At 46.2% G+C, this 22,015-nt stretch overlaps 1 protein-coding gene across 6 annotated transcripts in view; it reads left to right on the forward strand.

The window, feature by feature from the left end:
- The window catches only part of NRP2 (neuropilin 2), a 112,650-nt gene extending 91,833 nt beyond the window's left edge, over positions 1-20,817 (forward strand). For 2 of the 6 annotated variants that reach the window (XM_040984536.1, XM_040984537.1), the window contains exons 16-17: positions 17,499-17,549; positions 19,599-20,817. In XM_040984536.1, coding sequence (XP_040840470.1) covers positions 17,499-17,549; positions 19,599-19,903 — 356 coding nt within the window. In that variant the 3' untranslated portion in view covers positions 19,904-20,817. Of the gene's footprint in view, positions 1-1,402; positions 4,770-17,498; positions 17,550-19,598 lie in introns of those variants that run through there. The other 4 variants (XM_040984539.1, XM_040984538.1, XM_040984540.1 and 1 more) reach the window with 2 other exon arrangements.
- Positions 20,818-22,015: the final 1,198 nt, after the last annotated feature.

Consider the following 22,015-nt stretch of genomic DNA (forward strand, 5'->3'; position numbering starts at 1 on the left):
AGGTGTTCTGGTGTATAGGCTATAGGACTTGACTTGAGCACAAGCATCTGGCCTCTGGTAAGAGCTCTATTGGCCAAGCATGTAGTAAGTGCCTGCTCCATACACTCCCACAGGCAGAAAGCGCGATTTTCTCTCCTTGAGGAGCTCTGAGTCTCCCGGGAGAGGCAGGCAGCAATCAACAGGCATGGTCTGTGTGAGTGGAGGACAAGGATGCATGAATGCAGCAGCACCTCTCACCCGGGGCTTCCTCCCTGCCTCCCCCAGTGGACAAGACCCACTCTCCGGCCACGCCCGCTGGTTGCAGGCAGCTAGGGGGGCATTTTTCGCAGGTTATGCATACATCATTTTTCAGAAGATCATGCCTAGGTTTTGGCAGGTTCACAAGAGCCCGTCCCTCTCTGGGCCAGATTCTCATCTGATGTAAATCTTTGCAAGAATCAAGTTGTAGCGCTGTTTTGCATCAAGTGGGACTCTAGCCAGTCTTTCCCCAGAGTTACCCTGGGCTTAAATCTACTACATCATCTCCATGGCAACCAGAGGCCAGCCAGCCAGCGATGCGGTTGCCTTCTAAATCCTCCGCTGGCTTCTCCTCCCTACTCTGTCTTTTTCCATGATTGAAAATCATCTCCCTCCCGTCACCCCCCACTTACTCACTCTTGCTCTCGCATACCTTCTAATATCATCTCGTGCCCACTTTTTTTTTTTGCTGCAACTTCCCTTCAAATCTCCTTTTAAGATTCCCCCATCCAATTAAAAGCATGAAAATGCGTTAGTCATTGCTTGACATTGCTAATTGACCTGTTTAGACAAGACCAGGCTGATTTCAATGGGCACAGAAGCCTTGGCAAAGTCAAGTGGAATTTACCTTCAAGTCTAGCCAGCCTAATTAATACACTGTTGGAGAATGCTGGGCAGCCACACCAAATATGGCATTTCCACCCATTTGGAGAACCCGCCTTGCCGAACCCTGGAAGTCATTTCTGCATCACTTACTCCTATGCATCTGTGAGTGGACCTGTGCACGTGTGTGTGCCTTACAGGGCTTCCATATCCTATAGTCCTTGGGGCTAAACGGGGGACAATGGGGAGAGCTCTGTCATCATGCACGTCTTGGTTGACATTCATACTTGTCACCCGAATTAGCCACTGTTCATTGAACCTCTCTGAGCCGGTTTCCTCATTGGTGCAGTGGAAGTTGACAGTAGCTACCTGGTCAAGGGAAGGGTAGGAAATATATCAGCCATTTACCAGTGCCTGGCACGTCCTGAGGACTTAGGGCCCCTTTCCCTTCCCTGTGAGCCCCAAAGCATGTGTGTGGTTTTCTTTTAATTTTGTTTTAATTGATTTTTGATTAGTCTGCATGCTCTCCGCCTAGCAACGCTCTTCTGTGTCTCTCCACCAGGGGGCACCCTCCCGCCAGGGACCGAGCCCACAGTGGACACGGTGCCCGTGCAGCCCATTCCAGCCTACTGGTATTACGTAATGGCCGCCGGGGGCGCGGTGCTGGTGCTGGTCTCCGTCGCGCTGGCCCTGGTGCTCCACTACCATCGGTTCCGCTATGCGGCCAAGAAGACCGAGCACTCCATCACCTACAAATCCTCCCAGTACACCAACGGGGCCCCTCTGGCGGTGGAACCCACCCTAACCATTAAGCTAGAACAAGACCGCGGCTCCCACTGCTGAGGCCTGAAGCCAGAACCGCGCCCAAAACAAACGAGAAAGACTGAAAACACGATGCCTCGATTTTGCACTTTTTTCTCCTTGCCTAGTCTGTGTGTAAATTCTCAGACATCCCTCTCCTCACCTCCACCTCACCCTGACCCATTCTCCTTGGGTTCATTTGGCTTTCTGTGTGTCTGTCCGTCTTTGCTTTTTGCCATTGTTGATTCTGAAAAGCCAACCACCCCCACCTCTGTAATGCTGCAACTTGGAAAAGAGATCCGCCCCCGCCCTTCAGGGTGCAAGGCCCAGCGGTTCCTTCCCGGAGGGACTGGCCCTTCTGTGTGCTCCCCTTTGCCTTACCCAGCACCTCCTCTCCCGGGCAGGCTTTCCAGGGGGGCTCCGGGAGACCCTGACTGTACATAGTATACACTTGGGTGTGAAAACTAGCTCCGTGTATGGGTGTGTGTGATAGACTGGTTCCGTATTGGGGGAGCGTGAAGGTGTGTTCAATATTAGACTGTACACGTTTGGTTTACTTGGAGAAGAGATGGAAGCTTTTTGTTGCCTTATCTAGCTCTGGCTGGGTTTCTGTTGGCTGTCATTGTCATCTCCAGGTACCTAGAAGCCACGTGGGACGCTGCGTGCCCCACCGTCCCTATGCTCTCCCCCAACCCACCTGACCCCAGAAGGCGGCTCCCCACTGCACCCTCAGGTCCCCTGTGTTGTGTCTCCCCGTGTCTTTGAAGTCACAAGCTGTCAACCCCTGGCTGTGTGGGGAGCCTCCTTGAAGCTCTGACACAGCCCTGTCTCCTGTTGCCTTATCAAAGAGATACTCGTAATGAATGTGTAGTTGTTATCACTTACGTCCAAGCGTGGAGTCAGTTACAGGGAATGAACACATCTGGGACTGACGTGGCAAAGGCAGGCATCTCAGTTGTGAGCAGGAGGAGTGGGCGAGAGAAGCACAGAGTACAGCCTCTGCGAGGTCTGCTCCTCCCGGGTCATGGCACCCAGCCAGACGCAGCTGAGGAAGAGAACGGAAACCCGTCTTCCTTGGGATTCATTCCATTGGCGACTGGAACAGCATGTGCAGAATCCAGGGGAGAAGGGTACCGTTGACTTTCCTTTCTAAGTGTTCAGTGTGTGACTGAGTCTATAGCCACTAGCATGTAAGGTTGACCACCTGGCTTGTTTCAATATTGTACCAGAGCATAAAGTTTTGCTAATGTGCCGATATGCTACCCCTTAAAGTATTCATGGCACGGCAGGGGGACTGGCACACATAGATGCTGCTGTCTCGTGTGAGAGGCAGGACCATGAAGATGAACCTGATGCTGCCTACGTATTCTTTCCATGTGGTGGAAGGGGAAGGCTGTTGGCACCTGCCCAGTGATAGCACGCAAGGCAGGGGTGCAATCACGAAGCCAACCACAGTGATGGTCGGTGTGTATTTGAAGATTCTCTGGTTCTCTGAATAGTAGGGCTCAGCCTTGGGGGCATTGATCTTCTTTTTACCTTCCTGCTAGGAATGTACTCGGAGAGTCTAAAATCCTTTCCAAAGATGGTTCCTGAGGCTGAAGGCCTCCAGGTACCTACTGAGGACAAAATACTAATATATTGGGTTTTTTGGTCTTGGATGCTTGGGAGAGACTTTTTAGCATTCTTGCAGAATAGCCAGATAGGTCCCTCAAGCACATATACACATACTCAGCTTTTGCATTTGGTTCATTCCGTCCTCCTCAAAGAACAGCACTCTCCCACTCTTATTCTATTTCAAAGAGTCACTCTGCTTCAGCCACAGCAGCTGAGCCAAGAAGAGAGATGAGAGGATAGAGCAGGCGTTACCTTGAAATCCAACAAGTGTCCCAGCCCAGCTGAAGATGGAGAAAGAAGCAGGCTAGGGAGGGCGCGATGCCATGGGAGGACTGATGTGCCAGCCACCAAGGGCTATTTCTTTTGGGGGTTCCACAGCCAGTCATGCTTTAGGGGGCTAAGGATGAGACAGTCCCTTACAGTGATTGACAGCCATGGAGGTGCCCCATAGAGGTCTGGTGTCAGCCAGTCACACCCGGAGAAGCCAGCCAGTGTAGCATCTGACTGAGTCCCGACATACCTTTAAGGGTTCCCCTGCCTTTCAAGAGAATGACAACAACTTTGTCAACTTGCTGTATCTTTTATCTGATCACCCCATGTGGCATCGTCTTTATGTCCTACCACAGTTGAGACTATGAGATTGTTTGCTCCCTTGCTCTCTCTCTCTCTCTCTCTCTCTCTCTCTCTCTCTCTCTCCATCTCTCTCCACCCAGCAACTTTCATAGTATTATCCAGGTACTATGCTAAAAGGGCAGCTTTTCTATAAAACTCCATGCCTTGTGGCTTTAAAAAGAAAAAAGCAAACTTGTAGATTTCACAGTGGGAGAGAAGTCACTCTCTTAACAGAAAAACAGGCTGGACAGGTGATGCACGGATGCACGTGTTTAGAGTTGCTTCCCAGAAGACAAGAGGCAGCAGCAGCTATTAAGATACGAATGACTGGATGAATGGATGAGTGAATGGAGGGCCTAGTTGGAGCTCGCCAAGCTTGCGCCTTAGTCAAGGTTTCGTGGCCACACCTCTTGGAGGGAAGGCCTTATCTGTGGGGTAAAAACCCCTTCCTTAAGATTTTGCTAGCAGTCTGTCACCTAACCACTGATGAGGGCAAAGAAAAGTTAAAAAAATAAAATCTATAGCATTACCATTGACAAAACAGGATGATGAATAGAAAGTCAAGTAGTCTTTTCCTTTGTCCTATATTTTTGGGATTGAAGCCAGAACCGACAGGAAATCCAGTAACAAGTCAAAGGTTAGTACCCCATCTTTAAAAAAAACAGCCTGTCTTTTAAAAATGAAACCAGCAGGCAAACACCTAAAGAATAGAACAATTACCAAAGAACAACAACAAAACAAGGAAACCTAAAGATTTGTACTTCTGCTTTACCCCTCTTTCTGTTACCGTGACATCCCTTGCATTGCTCAGTTGCCTGTGTGTCAAAATTACTGTGGACGTTGGAAACTATTTGCAAATGTATTGTGTGGAATGTAATAAAATGATGATATTTTTATACAAACATCTGGGTGGTTTTTCTCCCTCGGCCTGTGAGAACAAAGTTGAAGCGTAGGCTTTGAACAAAGTGATATTTCTCAAGTTTGCACATCACCTCCTGAGCCACAGGGCATGTCCGTGGGAGGTAGGTGGGCTCTCTCCTTGAGGCCGCGTGCCAGCTCTTCCTTCTTTTTATTTTTATTATGCTTGTTAGGAGTTTTATCCAATTTGTGCAGCTGAGCCAACTTTTATGATTGGTGTGGGATTTTGCGAAAGTTGCTAAGTGCTAAATTGCTAAATGTGATTCCACAAAATTTCTCTTGATGGCAAATCCCTGGCGATTGGACTTGACTTTCAAGAGGCCCCAGGGGGAGTGGGAACAGTTAAGCTATGCCATGTACTGAGCCCTACGGAGACCGTGTGGCTTGCTTGGGAGAAGCAGCAGCCATGCCTTACCCCTCACCTACAAATTGTTACCTCCACAGGGACATTCATCTCCAATTTGGGAGCACTTTCCCAGAAAAAAAAAAAAAAAAAAGGAACTTGTAGTATGTTCAGGCCTTAAAGATATTTTAGATTTAATTTTTGAGCTGATAAATGAGGGTAATAATATGATTACGGTGAGCCTGAAACCTTCAAACTAGAATATTCTATAAAATCTAGGAGAGGGACTTGGGGAAACTTAAGAAGCCAGATTTTTTTTTTTTTTTTTTACAATTATTACTATTTTTTTTCCGTCCTCCTCTTTGAGTACTCTGTGATTTGCTTGCACAGAATTGTTCTTCCAGGGTCATAGGAGGGGAAAAAAATACATCTAGGAAGGGATTCTTCCAGGGGTTCAAGGTTTCTAGGTAGTGGTCAAGAGTTGGTGGTGCAAGTGTTTCCCAACAGCCCTCATTCCTGGGATGGGATGGGAGCCTCCTGGGCCCCTGAGAGCCTTTCTCGGGGATCCGTCCTTAGAGAGCCGAGCGAAGACCTTGTATCTACTTGGAACCTTCTTCCCTTCCTTCCCAAGTCCACTCCAGGAAGAAGAGCTTTTGACAGTTGCATGATCCTGTGGGTGCAGCTCCAAGGGCCCAGATCTTTGGCTTTCAGCTCCCACAGGAAGTTCTGTTTGAACAGATGGCCCTGGGTGGATGGCATGAGCTGTGCCCTGCAGGAGAAAAGGGTGGGACGTCCATCACAATGGCATTGTTTGTTCTTCCAATGACAGGCGCAATTACCCATTTTGTCTAAATCACATTTGGCTTTCCTTAAAGCCATTTGTTCCCATTAGTAAAGGATGAAATGAAAACATCTCAAAAGTGTTTATTTCAACCAAAGACCCAGGCTCAGTCCACATTTTCCCAAGCTGACCTGGGACCAAATTGGCCAGAGTGAATTAAATTAGCATCACCATCTTTGCTTCATTACCATTGCTCTTTGGGGAGCCACATTTGAGGATTTTTTTTTTTCCTCTCACCTAGTCAGGAGGCTAATAGGAGTAGTCGCCCAAAAAGGGGCAAATATTGTAAGGGCTCTAGTCTTAGTTGGGGAGTACAATGCTGTTACCCCACATGGCATTTCAGAATTAGCTCAAACACGAATGTTACAGCAACTGTGTTTCCATGGATCATAAATACCACATGTTAAGGGCCACTAGGGCCTGCTTCCTCTCCGACCTGGTCTTTTCATGGAGAGTTAAATGCATGAGCTTATTTCCACCGCTTCCCTCCTAGCCCAGACAGCCGAAGCCCAGCCAAGCTGATGGGGCACAGTGTTTGTTTTCCTCGTCCCTCTTCATGATTCTGCAGTTGTTTTGCACAAACGTTGTGGCCATTCTGTAATCTAGGATGAAAAGAGCTTCATTTTGAAGTTTGGATTGTCTGCTTTGTGGGCTATGCTTCCGAGCCAAACTGCAGATCTGTAGGTGCGAGCTTGTTTTTCCTCTTTAATTGTGCAGAACACTGGGGCCCTCACAGCTGTAATTTGCCTTTCATCCACTTCAGTGCTGGCCCAAAGAAAACACAAAACAAATCCAACCCGAGACAGAGGAGGGGCGAGGGGAGCACCAACTGACGATCTTACAAGCAGCAGGGAAAAGAGTTGCCTTATACAAATAAGATGAGGGGCTAGGACTAGTGTAGGACTCAATGAAGCCTGACACAAGTCAGGTGCACAGGGGTCAGACACAACCAGAAACTGCACCCTTAGGAGTCATGAGGTTGGGTTACGTTTGCACAGACTGCCTGGAAGAGATCTGTTTGGCCCCAAACAAGACTTGGGAAATTGCCTAAGAGCAAAACCTCATTGAGTATGCTGTGGAACAACAGAGAATCTGGGCCAACTGAAGTTATCATTGCCCCAAGCCCAGTGGGCAAGAGATCCAGAGTCAACTCTTCTCTCTCTCCGGCCAACTAATTGGGCTTGAGCTCTGCTGCTGTTGACTTCTGAGGGTCCAGTAACACTAGAGTCAGGTGCCATGGGCCCTGGAGCAAGAAGTATCAAAATCCACCTGAAGGGTCGATAGAGGAAGTACTGGAGGTAGGACGAGACTTTGGGTGGGAGACACCGTTTCCTGGAGGCTCCTTGGCAGAGTATGTGTTGATACTGAAGTTTGGGTGGGGAGTGGTTAGGAGAGAAACTAGATGAACTGCTTTTTTTGTTTTTACACTCACAAATAATACACGGCTATGTTCTCTAAAAATGAAAGACAAAAGGCAAAACACTTTATCATTAGCCAGCCCCATTTCCTCCCCAGAGTTTACCAAAAAAGATGTTTTGGGCCTTGTTTTGCACTGTTTGTAGACATCAATATTTTTATGCTCACATTGAATTATGTGGTCTGGCCTAGCATGGGTTGGTTCGTTTTACATCCATATTTATCATTGTGTTTGTCACATTATGGGCCTACTTACTTGGCATTTGCAACATCTAGAAAATAGTTGAGTGCAGACCATCAGATTTATGCCATCCTTCTTAGCTGCTGCCCTTCTAGAGCTCCCTAATGTATTGATACTTGTGAGTTTGTCAGCTGTTCCTCTACCAGTGGCCGTTCAGGTTGTCTATAGCTTGTTTTTCTAACAATGATAAACAATGCTGTCTTGAACATCCTTGCAGTGCTCTTTTGGGGCATAGGTTCCTCTGGGACAGTTTCTGGCACAGATGTGTCTCTGTTTTCATGTTAGTAGAGCTCCAGCTAGCCAAGTGCACCTCTCCAAATGAAGCACCACTTGGGAGAGTGACAGAAATTACTGGACATGCTGGATTTCGATCCTCTAGGACGGTGACAGAAGCCACAAAATCTCTGTGACTTCTGTCCCAAAGTACTTGCAAGAGAAGATTTGAGCGGCTCTCTCTGAAGGGAATTTTCAACTCAAGGAGTGTTTCTCCAGGATTTTTAAACTGCCAACTGTTGGAGAATACATCCTGCCTCCAAGTGGCAGCTCCCCAGAGCTGCAGCAGCTGTGGCTCGGAGCTAACGCCATCCGCAGGTTCAGCAGGCACAGGCCTGTCCTCCAGGATTAATGAGTTCCACTTGGTTTCTTCAAAGAGAGACTGTGTTGTGCCTTGCTGTTATTTATTTATGTTTTCTTCTAAAAAAAAATTCATGTAAAAAAGCATCCTTTAAGGTCAGTGCACAGCACTGTGCTGCAGACTAAACGTTTCCAGAAGCCACAGGTAGAGCCACGTGCCAAGAGAAAGTCTCAAATCCTTGGGATGCTGGGACCCATGTGCCCGCTCTGGCTTGGGGAGGAACGGGCCTTCTGGGTTGCAAGGAGACATCTGGCTTCCTTCCAAGGAGGCTCAGAGCTACTCAACTGGAGCAAAAGCACCCAGCAGCAAGGTTGTTTTCTAGTGGGATTTTTGCAACAGGAGAAAGTTCCAGGCTCACATTACTCTGGCAGAAGATGGCAGGCTAGGAGAAGCCAGGAGACCAGTGGGTCTGCAACACCATTTCTAACAAGAACACTTCTCTGATTTCTTATGTGCGTGGAGATGAAAGTGTGATACTAATGTGACTTTGACACGGAATGTAATGGGTAGTTATCCTTCACTATCTACAAGTCAGGGAGAGGGGCAAGAAAATCATGGTAAAAGGAATTAAACAATGAGTTGGTTTTGGTACAAAATAATCTGAAACATATGAAAAGTTTTTCTTTTTTAAGAATCAGTGATTTATTTCAAAGTCAGAGTTTAAAGAGACACAGAGATCTTCTATCCACTGGTTCACTCCCAGGTGGTTACAACAACCCGGCCAGGTCCAGGCTAAAATCAGGGGCTAGGGGCTTCTTCTGGGTCTCCTGTGGGAGGAGCAGGGGTCAAGCATTTGTGCTGTCCTTTGCTTTTTCAAGGCTGTTAGCAGGGAGTTAGATGGGAAGTAGAGTAGCCTGGACCACCACCCATATGGGACGCCTATGTCACAGGTGACAGCCCTACCCACTACACTCCAAAGCCCAGCTCATTTATATGGGTTTTGTGGCTTTCCTCAGACCTTAAAAAAAAAATCCAAAGCTGCTGCCTCTTGGATATATGACTGGAGGATATCTTGGGAAAGAAACTAGCTTGGTTTTGCAGTCCACCTGAATTAGAGACCATTCCCCCCACGGCCTCTCTCTCTCTCTCTCTCTCTCTCTCTCTCTCTCTCTCTCTCTCTCACATGCATGTATGCACACAGTGCCTTATTTTGCTTGCTTTATAATTGTCCAGAATTTAACTCATTTTAATATTGCTAACTAACATCCCCCCCCAAACAAAACCTTGGATCCAGAACTGAAATGATAGTGTATCGGGCCTCGGGTCTCAACAGCAGTGGTCTCTTTCTCTGCCCTCAGTGACTCATTCACAGGACATCTGGCCTAGAGTTTTCTGCAACTTGTTAGAGAGCAGCTAGTCCACATAATGATGGAGTGTGAAGAGAGCTTTGAACCAGAGGTGGCCTTGACCAAAGTCCTATTCTCTGCTGCCCTGTTGGTTTTTTGAGGCTTAATTTTAGCACTGTTTAAAAAAATAATACTTCTTTTCATTTTGTATTTTCTTTCTGTCACAAGAGCTTCAAAGAAGGGGCTTAAGGATTTGTGAGCTGGTGTGGGCCTTCCCATTACTTCTCTGGGGGTGGTTCCAACAGCTGATGTGGAGAGAGAAAAGGCAGTCATTAAAAATCTAGTCATGGAGCTCCATGGGACATGTTGAAAGGGCCCAGATTTGCCTCATTAACCTCAGCCAACTGTAGGCCAAGAGTGTGAGCCCAATGAGTGATCTTGGGAAACTTTGGACCCACAAGTCCTCACTGTCTAACTCTGCAGCTCCTTCAATGACCACTCTGTCCATCTGCCTGTGTGGCAGCTGCAGCCTGATTTCAAACCCCAGCATCCCTTTTCTATCCTGTTCCTGTTCCTTGGTGGCCCCATTTTTTTTTTCTCCTAGTATCCTAACACTTTCTCTGTCCTAATCCCACCAGAACCTTCTCCCAGAAAAGTCTGGCTAAGTCTCCTTCATACACATGTTTACTTGACAACTTCCTCCCTGCATTGACATTCCTACAGAAAACCAAACCTAAAGCCAGAGGAGCCACTCTGTTACAATGGCTGTGCCAGTCCTTGAATACACATAGAGGAATGTCCTTCTGACACCTGTGAAAGCATATTTCAGAGTCCTGCACGCCTGCAGTCAGAAGAAGAACCCAGCCTTCAACAATAGTGAATCCTCTTGGTGACATGTATGTTTGTTTTTCAATGACCTGCCACAACAAAAGGGGCAGTCTTCAAGGAGACATTATTTTATGCATTGGGAGTGGATAGAGCTTTGATTTTTCAACTCCTCTCTTAACTGGGATTGTACCCAAGTGCTGCACCTGAGCAGTTTCTAGTGCACACCTCTTGAAGGGTGGGAAAACAAGAATGACAAGTACAGAAGAGGAGAAATGTCAAAGTCTGCTGGAAAAATAAAATCCTTGAAACACAAAGATACCAGATTTGCCTAAAATCTCATTATAAAGAAAGGGCAGGGGAGGTGGAGAAGGCATTTTTTTCTCTCTCAAAAAAAATTTTTTTTCTCACCCTCCTGCCTTGAAAAAAGATAACAAATGGAAGAGGTGTAGAGGCACTTTCTTGCTGACATAACTGCTGTGGGGTAGAAAATATTCCTGATTCTTCCAAGATTTAGAGTGAAAGAGATTCCAGAATTTTCTCCCTTTAATTTTGCAAACTTTTTTCCCAGCCCACATAATGCAATGCCTATCGTTACAGCCAAACATTTCTCTGGCTGTAATTTTTCTTATTTTCTTTGCATTGTTGGGGCTCAGTGGAGATATTCTGGCTTCAGCTCTCATCCTCCTCCGCACTTGAATGTATTACTAGGTCATTTCGTGGCCTTCTTGTTTGCACTCAGTATTTTCAGATCTTTTTAGCATTTCCTCCTACTTGTCCAACTTAAAATAATAGGGGAAAAGGGTTGAATTTGGGATCAAACTCATAATAATTTCACACCATGCCCATTTGCCTTTCTCACTTGAAAACTTTTGAAAACCTCTCCAAAAATCATTTTTTCCCTGCCTTACATAGATTTGCCTATAACTGAAGATATTAAAAACCCTTGATTCAGGATCATCCTGTAATGATTTTAAACTCAACCAGGCCCAGGGAAGAATGGCTCTCAAATAACCTGACTTTCTAACAAAGATCTGCAAGGTTTCTATCAACATGTGAACTTTTGGCTCCTTGTTGCAACTGGAGATGAACAAACTGAGTTAGGGAAATTAAGTATAGTGGGGAAGGGAGATCTTCAGTCAATACTAAATGTGAGACTAAATTAAGCCTGTTGAAGTGCCAAGAAATATCTCCTTAGTCCTTCATTATTTCTCATTTATTGAGACCTCGGTGTTGTATTTTCTGCTGAGAGGAAAATAGAAGGGCTGAGTGGATTCTCTGAAGCCTACTCCCATCTGAACAGTCCAGTGATTTAGCTAGCTCAAGGGGTTCAGGAACTTGGAATCAAATTCAATAAAGGCTCTGAGCATCCAAGAGCTTGTCCCAAATAAATTACAGGCCCCAAACAAAGTGTTGAAAATCTATAGCTTACTCTTGGTTCCACTGCTAATTTGGTCAATAACTTATTGCATTTTTTTTCTATCCTTCTTCCTTAACTTCTTCATCTTTCAAGTAGAAGTGATGACACCAGTACCTATGAAAACGAATTAATTCAATGGCTTTCTGTATGTAAGGAACCCTTTGATTGTTGCTTTCAAGTCCATCTGCAGTTGGATGGGTTAGGTAGATGTGCTAAAACTGACTCTCCATGAGGGTTTATCAACCCGGCCCTCATGAGGAGGGAGACCCAAGACGATGGCCCATTTCCCCCACCTGTCAGTTCCTACATTGCCAGTTGAAAAAACTGGATCCAAACCCAAATGCACAAGAATCAGAAACTCCACGGCTGCCCTCTACCTGTTCTTTTCATCGCCTTCTCTTTTTATGTATACTTTAAGCTGGATAACATTTCCAGGAGAGAGCAGATATGGGGTGAGAATTGGAAGGTGGACAGTGTGGGGTGATAGAGCATGTTTGTTTGGAAATCATCTTATCAACCCAACCAGCAGCCCTCCCAAGCGAGCCCCCATCAGAAGGGCTGTTGAACCTTTCTCATTTTCTTCCCCTAAACACACTGGAGATCTAGAGCAAGAAGAACATGAGTGGTGACTTGCCAGAGACGCACACAGAGACTCAGGGTACAGTACAATGACTGGCCTAGGCTCTACCTGTGGCAGAACCAGACAAGAGGGCAACATCTGCTCAGTCTGGTGTTGGCCTGGTCCACTGCTACCTCCATTCTGAAAAACAAATCGGTCATTAAATTCAAACTGACTGTTTCCTTTACTACAAAAAAAAAAAGGTCTTATTTATTTATTTGAGAGGCAGAGCTAAACAGAGAGAGGAAGAGACAAGGAGAACAAGAATTCCTTGTGGTAGGTCACTCCCCAAAAGGCCAAGGCTGGGGCAGGCTGGAGTGAGAATCCAGGAACACCACCAGAATTTCCTACATGGGAAATGTCAGGAGCCCAATTCTGCAGGCCATTGTGTGCTTTCCCAGGTGCATCATCAGGGAGCTGGAACCAGAATGGAGCAGTGGGACATAAAGTGGCATTCAAATGGGGTTTTAACATTGCAGGTAACACATTGCAATGTCACAATGCCAGCTTCCATCAACAGACCTCTTAAGATGTCCTATCATCTGGAGTTGGCATGGACGGAACTCTTAAGAAAGCCAGCACACGCTGGTTTCCTGAAGTGATCTGTGTATCAATGACCTGGGAGTAAACTGTGTTAAGTCACTGGTCTTAATGTAGCCCTTCGCTTCGGTAGCCCTCTGCCAGGAGTCCTGGGGAGCTCCTTTCACAATGTAGAAAGGAGACAGAATGATGTCATGGCCAGTGCATTCTCAACAGACCACAGCCTTACACAAAGTGGGGACACGGAGGGTTGCACACTTTCTGCAGAAAGGCAAACTGATGGAGGAGTACTCACCCCTGAGGATCCTAATTTAGAAGAAGGAAGAATATGAGAAAGGAAAAGTGTGTGTGTGCGCGCACGTGCACATGTGTGCAGGGAGACAGAATGTGAATTTTCATTGGAGACCTAAATCAGATTCAGTGGGACTGTCTCCGCTGTAGGTTGGTTGGTGTGTCTTGGGTTTTTCCCATGATGAACCTGTGTGGTCCTAACAGCACCAGGCAGTGTTCCAGACCCCCCAGGGAGAAGCCTGCTTTTATTCAAGGAGGTTCCGCTTGTGGCTGGGTGTGCTGTGCACCATTTGTGCCTTAGGGTTGCAATTTGCTGACAAAGACAGACAAGAGTGGCCGACTCGTCTCAGGTGGAGGGAGTCTCCAGGCTAGTGGGGTGGGTGTTTTTTTAAGTAACCACTGTGGGACACTGGCTGTGAAAAATCGGGGCAACTGGCAAGGTGTGAGACTGTGAGTCAGTCCACACCATGTGCCCATGCTGTCTTTTGGGGGTGCAAAGGAGAAGGTCAGATGGGGGCACAGAAGGGGCCTTTGGAGCGCAGCACTCCAGGGTTGGGTGATTGTTGTTTTGAAAGTGTGGTCCCTCTGCTCCCTTGGTTATTCCAGTCCTCTTAAACTTCCTGCCCATCATCCTCAGTTGACCTCTTCCTCTCGCTGTGTCGGTGTGCAGCCACTGGTACAGGTCTTAGTCAACGTGTACATAAACAGGGTAGAGCATTCGTGACTGAGCATGACTATTTGTTTGAATTCCCAGGTGGGTTCGATATGAATTGAATATGAACCAAAAACCGAGAGACCAGAAGTGAATAGGTACCTGAAGGCATTTCTGTCAATCACACAGATAAGGAGCCAGAAGTCCCCAGGCATACTTTAAACTGCCATCACCCAGAGCATCCTCTTCCCCACTCCTACCACCAGCTTTGCCCATTCCCTGCCTGGACCTGGGCAGTATCTAGCTTCCTCTACACTGTGTTGTCACACTATGTCCTCACTTCCAGACACCCTGAAGGGCCCTCATGGTAGACACAGGATCCCATACCCCTTTATTTCTCCAAGACTTCAGTGAAATTCCTGGATACCTAGGACTTACTGGGAAATGGCTGAGAGATGAGTTGGTGAGTTGCCCTTTGAAAAACGAGAGTCAGCATTTTCAAGGTGGTGCCTATCAGGAAACACATGATGCCCCAAATTTCAGATCACCTCCTGTTTGTATTCAAATATGGCCTCTGGTTGTCACCAAGATGGCGAGACAGAGGATGTATCCAACCAACCAGAATCTGAAACAAAGTAGCCCTTAATCTGATAGGACAAGGAAGGGGTGATCTATGCAGTGTCCTGCCCACCTCAGGAATGTGAAAGCAGGCTGGGTAGTCCCACCTGTCTAATGTGGTTTTGAAATTTAGCATTCACGATTTGGAGTCAGGCTGGTCTGAGACTGAATTCACACAAGAAATCATGAAAGACGCAGGGTCCTGTGAGCAAAAGGTTGAAAGGGAAGCCATGTGGGTGGGGAGACCCATTCCTGATCTGTTTTCCTGTAAAGGTGTGGCCCATTCCAATCTTCCTAGCCTGACTTTCACTGACAAATACACCCACCCATGGGAACAAGTGCCAGGAGGTCCTCAACACTGCTTTTTCCCCATTAAAACAAAAAAAATTAAAGCCACCATGCTACATCCCTGGTCCCTTTCCACTACTTTCTGCTTGTGTTGGCCCTTGCCTCCCCAGCTGTTCCACCGTCCTGTAAGCAGCTTTCACTGCCCCACATTAAGCCCCAGGCTCAGCCTTCTCCCTTGTGTCTTCCCCCCAGAGCCTCTTTGTCTCTTGGCCTTGCCAGCCTGGCAGGTTGCAGTGAGAGAACCACACTCCCTCCCGCCAGCAACCTGAGGTTTGCTCCTGAACACAACAGGAAAAGGAAAGTGGCCTGCAAATGGCAAAGAGGCTTTCAGGAGAGAAAGCTATTAATCAAACACAGATATCACAAATATGAGCAAGAGGACTCAAAGAAAATTGCTATCAAAGTAAATTGCTTTTTGTATAAATGTTCCCTCTATTTGGGTTTTCCCCAGTGTGTCTTTCTCTCTTTAAGGCTTGGTGAACAGATGCATTTTTGAAAATGTTGATTAACTTATCCTTCTCTTGACCCCAGCCCACTCACCCAAACTGTGATTACACAAAAAGCCAAGTGAAGCTGCTCAAGCGTTCTCCTTCACCTTGGGTAGCCTTTCATTCTCCAGGTGCAGAAACCTCAGCTGCATCTGGGCAACACTTCACAGAAGCTTAGAAATGGGCCAATTCTGGGGGAGTTGTCTTATCTGGTTGCTCTGGCTACAAAAGCAAGAAACCTTGACCTCCTGGGCTGAAATGTCCTCACAGTCTTTACCATGCTAATACCCTTTTTTTTCTTTAAGTTCAGTGCCACACTCTCCCCTTTCCAGCTCATCAACAGTAAAGTCCCAAGCCTTCTTCCCTGAGGGTGTGAGATAGAGCAAGATGACATTCTAGCCTCTAAGAACTCATCACATCCTTGGCAGAAACCAAATCCCTAAAAGCAAGAATGGGAATTTGGCCCAAAAGTCACTGGCAGAAGCCCCACAGTTCTCATCCTAGACTGATTCACATATTCTTATCCGGTGTTCTGCGGCTTTTAACCAGGAAGGTGTTAACATGTAAAAACATTCCATCACAACAATTAATTGTCAAGAATGTGACAGTTTTCTCCCATCTTCAGCTTTTTTTTCTCCTGTAAGGTTAAAAAAGAACTCTGTGGTTGACTTTCACAAGCTCGATTTGATCCCTATGACAGGCACCACCTGCCTCTTGTTGGTTCACATCCACATCTTCATTCCAAGGAAACAGCCTGCTTTATGGGGGCCTGGAGAATGATCCAGAGGATGGGCACTAAAGTGGGGAAGCTGGTGTAGCCTGCAGGTGCCAGGTGCTCTACAGTGAGCATGCCAGGAATGGGCTGGATTTGGTGCCACACAGCATTGATCTTTTCAAGAGGGGTCCTGGCACACTGTTTTGTATATCCCTCACTAGAGACCATGGGAAGGAGAATGTGCTTTAGTAATTTGGCCAGGAACAAAGGAGGCTTCTGACACAATTAAAACCATCAGCCCCAGGCGAAGGCTGAATTTCAAGTATGACAGTGATGGATCAATCCCCAGTTCGGATCATGATCAAATGCATCTTCCCTGAAACGTAGGGCTGATGATGGAAATGTTCAGGGTATTCCCAATTTCTCTGGCCACTCTTGTTTGATGCTTCAGTTGTTTGGGATTTTGAGTGATGTCTTCAAGGTTGTTCATCTGACTTTGGTTGGGCAGAACTTCTAAAAGGCCACCAACATTCGCAGGGGCTGTCTCGTGTTGACAGCCTGCAAAGGCATAATTAGCTTGTGAGATAGCAAAAGATGATAAGACCCTGCACTCTGCCACATATTTGATTCTCTTTTGAATGTTCTGCCATTTTAGACAGGTAATTTTCACTGGCTCTGATTTCTCTAAGATGGACAGCATCATGAATAGAAAGAGCTGTATTACCCTTCCTTCACCAAATTATCATTAAAAAAGAAAAAGATAGTGATAATACTGGAAAAAAGATTCAGAGTAAATTAACTTAGCTCTATTCAAGCTGAGGCTAGTCAGATGGGATGCCCATGTTTGATCTATTCTAAACTGGGAAGAAAATCAATAGAAAAATAGATTGGGGAGGAAAATGAGTGATATTAACTCAGATGTGTGATGGCTGACAGACAATACGATGTTTTTTCCAGTTCCTCTTACATTAAGTATAGAATGATGAAGCATGACTTTCTTAAATTACCATACTGATGTGGAAACCAGAGGACAAAGACTTGACTGTGTTGTATCTATGTAGATGCAAGCATCTGAAGAGAGGCAGAATGTCCCACTAAGTGGACATCTCCAAAATATGCTTTAGCTAACCCCCAGACTTCTATCAGTGATGCCTGATAGTCATTATGAAGACATGGGTGGCAGGGTTGACTTGTCACCAGAGTTCCAGTTTTTTAAAATTATTATTTCTGTTTTTCTGGCTGTTGCTGGATGTAAAAACAGATCACTTAAAGAGAAAACACTCCACTAATGGATATCCTAAATGATCTAGAAGCTGTTGTGATTCTTGAGCTGCGTACCCAACCGGGAAGTCATTGTCATGACAGTTGTACCTATCAGCCTTTTGGTCATGGTGACAGAACTATTATAACTTGATTTGTTTTCCTTTTTGTTGTAGTGGACATCCCAGAAATACATGGGAGAGAGGGATATGAGGTTGAAATTGATGGTGAGTATCGCTGTGATTTAGCAGATAATCCTGGCATACAACTTTGATTATGAAGACTTCAACAAAAATAATGGCCAAGATTATTTAACATTCAGGCTTGAGAACTATCAGTTAGAAATATAAGTGAAAAGACCCCAGGGAAGAATAACTAAACCATCAATTATTTTGCCAAGGTCAAATGTAGAGATTGAGGAAGTTTATTGAATTCCCTTTGCCTGATCTGAAACAGGTCCCTTCTTTCACACAACTTCCATGTTGATGGCCTTCAAGTCTTGATAATCCCTTTCAAAATGAAAGATGAACTCCTCCCTGTGTCACTGCTTGAACCCTTTGACCTCCCCTCCAAAGGGTCTGGGTGAATAAGCATGAATATGAAGTTCTCCCAGGGTTGCTATCGTTTCAGTTCCCTGGCTGGGGTTGGCAGGGAATGATAGGGGTGACTGTGCACTAACCTTTCTCACACCATCCAAGGCTCCAAATCTGGTTTGCTCCAAGTTTTAGGTTTCTTTTTTATATTACCCATCTCATGTTTATATTTATTACAAGTTCTATTTTTCTACTTCAAATACACATACTTTAAGAGGCTGACACATGAGTTTTGACTAGAGGACGGCCAAAAAAAAAACACATTGGGGGTAATTTCTCTGGACTCTGAACAGTACAGGTCTCCAAGAAACTCAACAGAATATTCCATGCAGAGAATAACTTTAGACCAAGATTGATGCATTTAAGAGGAGCAGTTTATAGAGCAGCTGCTTTGAACCTGACCTTAATCAAAAACTTCAAGTGTAGTTATAGAAACTGGAGCAACTAACCCAAACAGCACCTTGTTAACTGCCGGCACTCTCCCCACAATCCCTGGTCCAACATGCCTTTTATGGGCAAAAGTGCCAGACTGACCTACATGGTGAGACTGCAATAGATCAAGCAGCATAAGCAGTTTGATGGAGCAAAAAGTGCAAGGGATGAGGATACAGAAAGCCATTCCTGTCCTTAGTTAACTTGCTAACTCCATGACTTACCTAGACTTCCCATTTCGCTACAGCCGCCTTCTTGCAGATTAAAAAATTAGTATCATGCTGCCTGTTTATATAATTATTAGGCACCCCTAAAAACCTGAGTCCTGGGTGGCTCACTATGCCCTGACCACAGTAAAGAGATGTGTAGTGTAAGTGTGTGATTGGAGAGGGCTGCCATGACAGAATACCAAGATCACGATCCTTCTGAGAGCTACTGAGAAAGGAATGTTTCCAGGCCTCTCTCTTTGGCTTGTTGGTAATCATTGTCATATTGAAGGCCATTCCCCCTGATGCATCTGTGTATAGATTTACCCCTCATATTGATTAGGGCTCACCCCACTGACCTCCTTTTTCCCCCTTGATTTACCTCTGTAATGTCTGAAATACAAGGTGTTAGGACTTAAGTGTGAGTTGGGGCTGAGTGGGGCAGCTGCATGAGTCAACCCACGGTAAAGTAGGACTCTAGTCTGGAATGACATGGTGACTGAAAGACACTACTGTTTAATGGCCACCAATGCTAAGTTAAGAAGTTTCTATGTGAAATAGTCCCAGCCTGTCCTTTAACTTGGTAGCAATTGGAAGTGAAACAGGAGGAGACAAAGAAAGAGGGGCACCTGGGACATAGGCCACTGAATAATCCAAAGCTACACAGCAGATCCTTTTGGAATCTGAGCTTACCTAATGTAGATCAGATCATTTAAGCAACAAATAGTTAGACAAAACTTGTTATGTCCCAGACGCTAGGCACGTAACATTCATTCAGTTCATCCCTCTAACAACCTAGTGATGGAGGCTTTTTCTGAATATTCCCATTTTTGCAGATGAGAGAACTGAGGCAAGGGGAGTTTAAATCACTTGCCCCAAATAACAGAGCGAGGGCATGGCAGGACTGGCTTTGAACTCAGGCATTTAAGTCCGAGGGTTTCTGCTGCTGGCTCCTATGCTCTGAAGAGCTCTGGGCTGAAGCAGCTCAGTTTTCTCACTCTAAAATGAGCAGCACCTGCAATGCCCTCTGTGTTTTATGTCACAGATGAGTATGAGGTGGACTGGAGCAACTCTTCCTCCCCAACTTCAGGATCTGGCTCCCCCTCGGCTGACAAAGAGAAGAGCTGGCTCTACACGCTGGATCCCATCCTTATCACCATCATCGCCATGAGTTCGCTGGGTGTTCTCCTGGGAGCCACCTGTGCGGGGCTCCTGCTCTACTGCACCTGTTCCTACTCAGGCCTGAGCTCCCGCAGCTGCACCACGCTGGAGAACTACAACTTCGAGCTCTATGATGGCCTGAAGCACAAGGTCAAGATGAACCACCAGAAATGCTGTTCAGAGGCATGACCGGTTGCACCTGTATCACATCTATTGTTTCAATTGCCATGAAAAGGGCTGGTGGTGAAGATGACATGTTCTTTTCTTTGGGAAACTGAATGCCATAATTGTGATCAAACCGATCCAGAATACCGAAGGTGTGGACAGGACAAACAGGCTAGTCAAGGGAGTAAGGGAGATGCCGCAGCCACGAAGGAGATGGCTACTCACCTAGGACCACAGTGGCTGAGTCACTGCAGGAACAGGGCCACATTCCCTGCTGGAACAAAGATGGGAGGTCAACTCTTTGGGGTCACAGTTCTATTTTGTTTGTGGGTTCATCATTATGATTGCTGTTGTTATATTTTGTTTCTTTGGTCTGTGAGCAACTCAAAGAGGCAGAAGAGAATGACTTTTCCAGGATGGAATGGGAGCAGGGACCAATACTCTGCTTTCTTCTTTCTAATCAACACTTGAAGAGCAAAGGATCTTTTCAACCTTTCTCTCTTCAGAAAGAAAACTCAAGAGAAAGCCGTCCAGCTTATCCCAGCCTCTGCTCATCTTCGACTTAAGGGATTTGCTGGTGAGTAGGTTCTGCCAGCCGACCCTCCAAGCTGCAGTGTGCAGGCCTAGCATTTAAGTAGGATGTTGTTGCCTTTAACTTTTTGTATCCAGGGGAAAATTGCCATTTTAGGGTCAGCCTGAACAGCTCTTTCTTACATGCGATGTAAAGCAAACCAGAAAGAAGACGTCATACGTCAAAACAGTGGAAGTGAATGAGCCTTAAAGTGCTTGGTGAACAGGAGCCATTCGTTAAAGCTGGACAGCGTCTGTGGCTGTGAGGCGTCCCTCCCGGGGCCTCTGGGGGTGCTTTTGCCTTTTCTTTTCCCTCTTCCTTATTCTTCTAAAACACAGACACATATACATGTGCACACATCTGTGCTCTCTCCCTCTCTCACATTCTTACACACACACATTTTCAGGTCTCTAGGCTCTGGGAATGACATTTCTTGCTGCTCTCAGAGGCCGGGTGGGGACCTGGTCTTCTCTGCCAGTGAGAGTAAGCCCTGGATGGAAAGGAGCACAGGGGAGCCCTTGAGGCTTGTGCTGGCATCAGCTGAGCAACCTACACGCATGGCTGCTTGGCTCATTGTCTCCAGTGGGCTGGGAAACACTGCCTCTTGCCCAGGGGTACAGCCACCGCTTTGACTTTCTGGGAGAGTAAACATGGAGTTGAAGTTAACCAGCAGCCTACAAGCACCATGTGCCAAACTGCCAGCCACGCTGCTCCAATCCCAGATACCCAGGTTCTTTTACACACACACACACACACACCAATTTAAGCGTTTTTTATTAAGTGCCTTGAAAAGCAAAGAAAAATGTATCTCCCTCCATCTAGACATCCGTAAATATCTTACAAGTTATGGCATTCTTCCTTCCCTGGCCCTCATGGCTCCGTTCCCAATTCCCCGAACTCATAGTGAAATGTGACCCCCATGGCAGTCAGAGCCCTTGATGACTCTCAACTCACCACGAGAGGGAGAGAGGCACCGGGAATACCATGAAAGATTGTCTGCATCAAGATGCAAATCTTGCTTCTGTTTTAATGCCTAAGGATCGCCTATGTGCTAGAAAGACTTTTAAAACCCAACCAATGTGGCCAGTCTGGTGCATATGGGTGGTGAACTGTCAGACCATTTTGCTGCTATGGTTACCAACACTTTTCTTTGTCTCCTACCCAGGGGAAAGATAAAAGGAGAATGGGACTGGCTGGTTCCTTTAAACAATAACTTATGAAAATGCTAGTGCAGATGGTGATGTCACAGTGTTTGGTATACAGAGAGGGAGACTCCACTCTGACAGCTATTTATTCCTGTGTGTGTGTGTGTCTTTGCGCGCCTTTGAGTTTTCTGTATCTACTGTGTATGTGAACGGTCACGTGGGACTTGGTAGTGCTGTTGTGACTTTGACCTAGGGCTGCTGATCTTGGCACTCGTGGGCACAGTGGTAGTTAGAGGTGAAAAGTGAAACTGTCAAGCCTCAAGGGCTTAGTGTTAGGAGCCCCTCTGAGCTGGGTGTGCAGTAGGGGCAGGTTTTTTGTTAGACCCCCTCCTCCTCCTCTACACCCTCCCGTGCAGCCCT

Source organism: Ochotona curzoniae, unplaced genomic scaffold (assembly GCF_017591425.1).
Source record: "Ochotona curzoniae isolate NIBS_2020 unplaced genomic scaffold, NIBS_Ocur_1.0 contig_4148, whole genome shotgun sequence".
In the NCBI taxonomy this organism is placed as follows: domain Eukaryota; kingdom Metazoa; phylum Chordata; class Mammalia; order Lagomorpha; family Ochotonidae; genus Ochotona; species Ochotona curzoniae.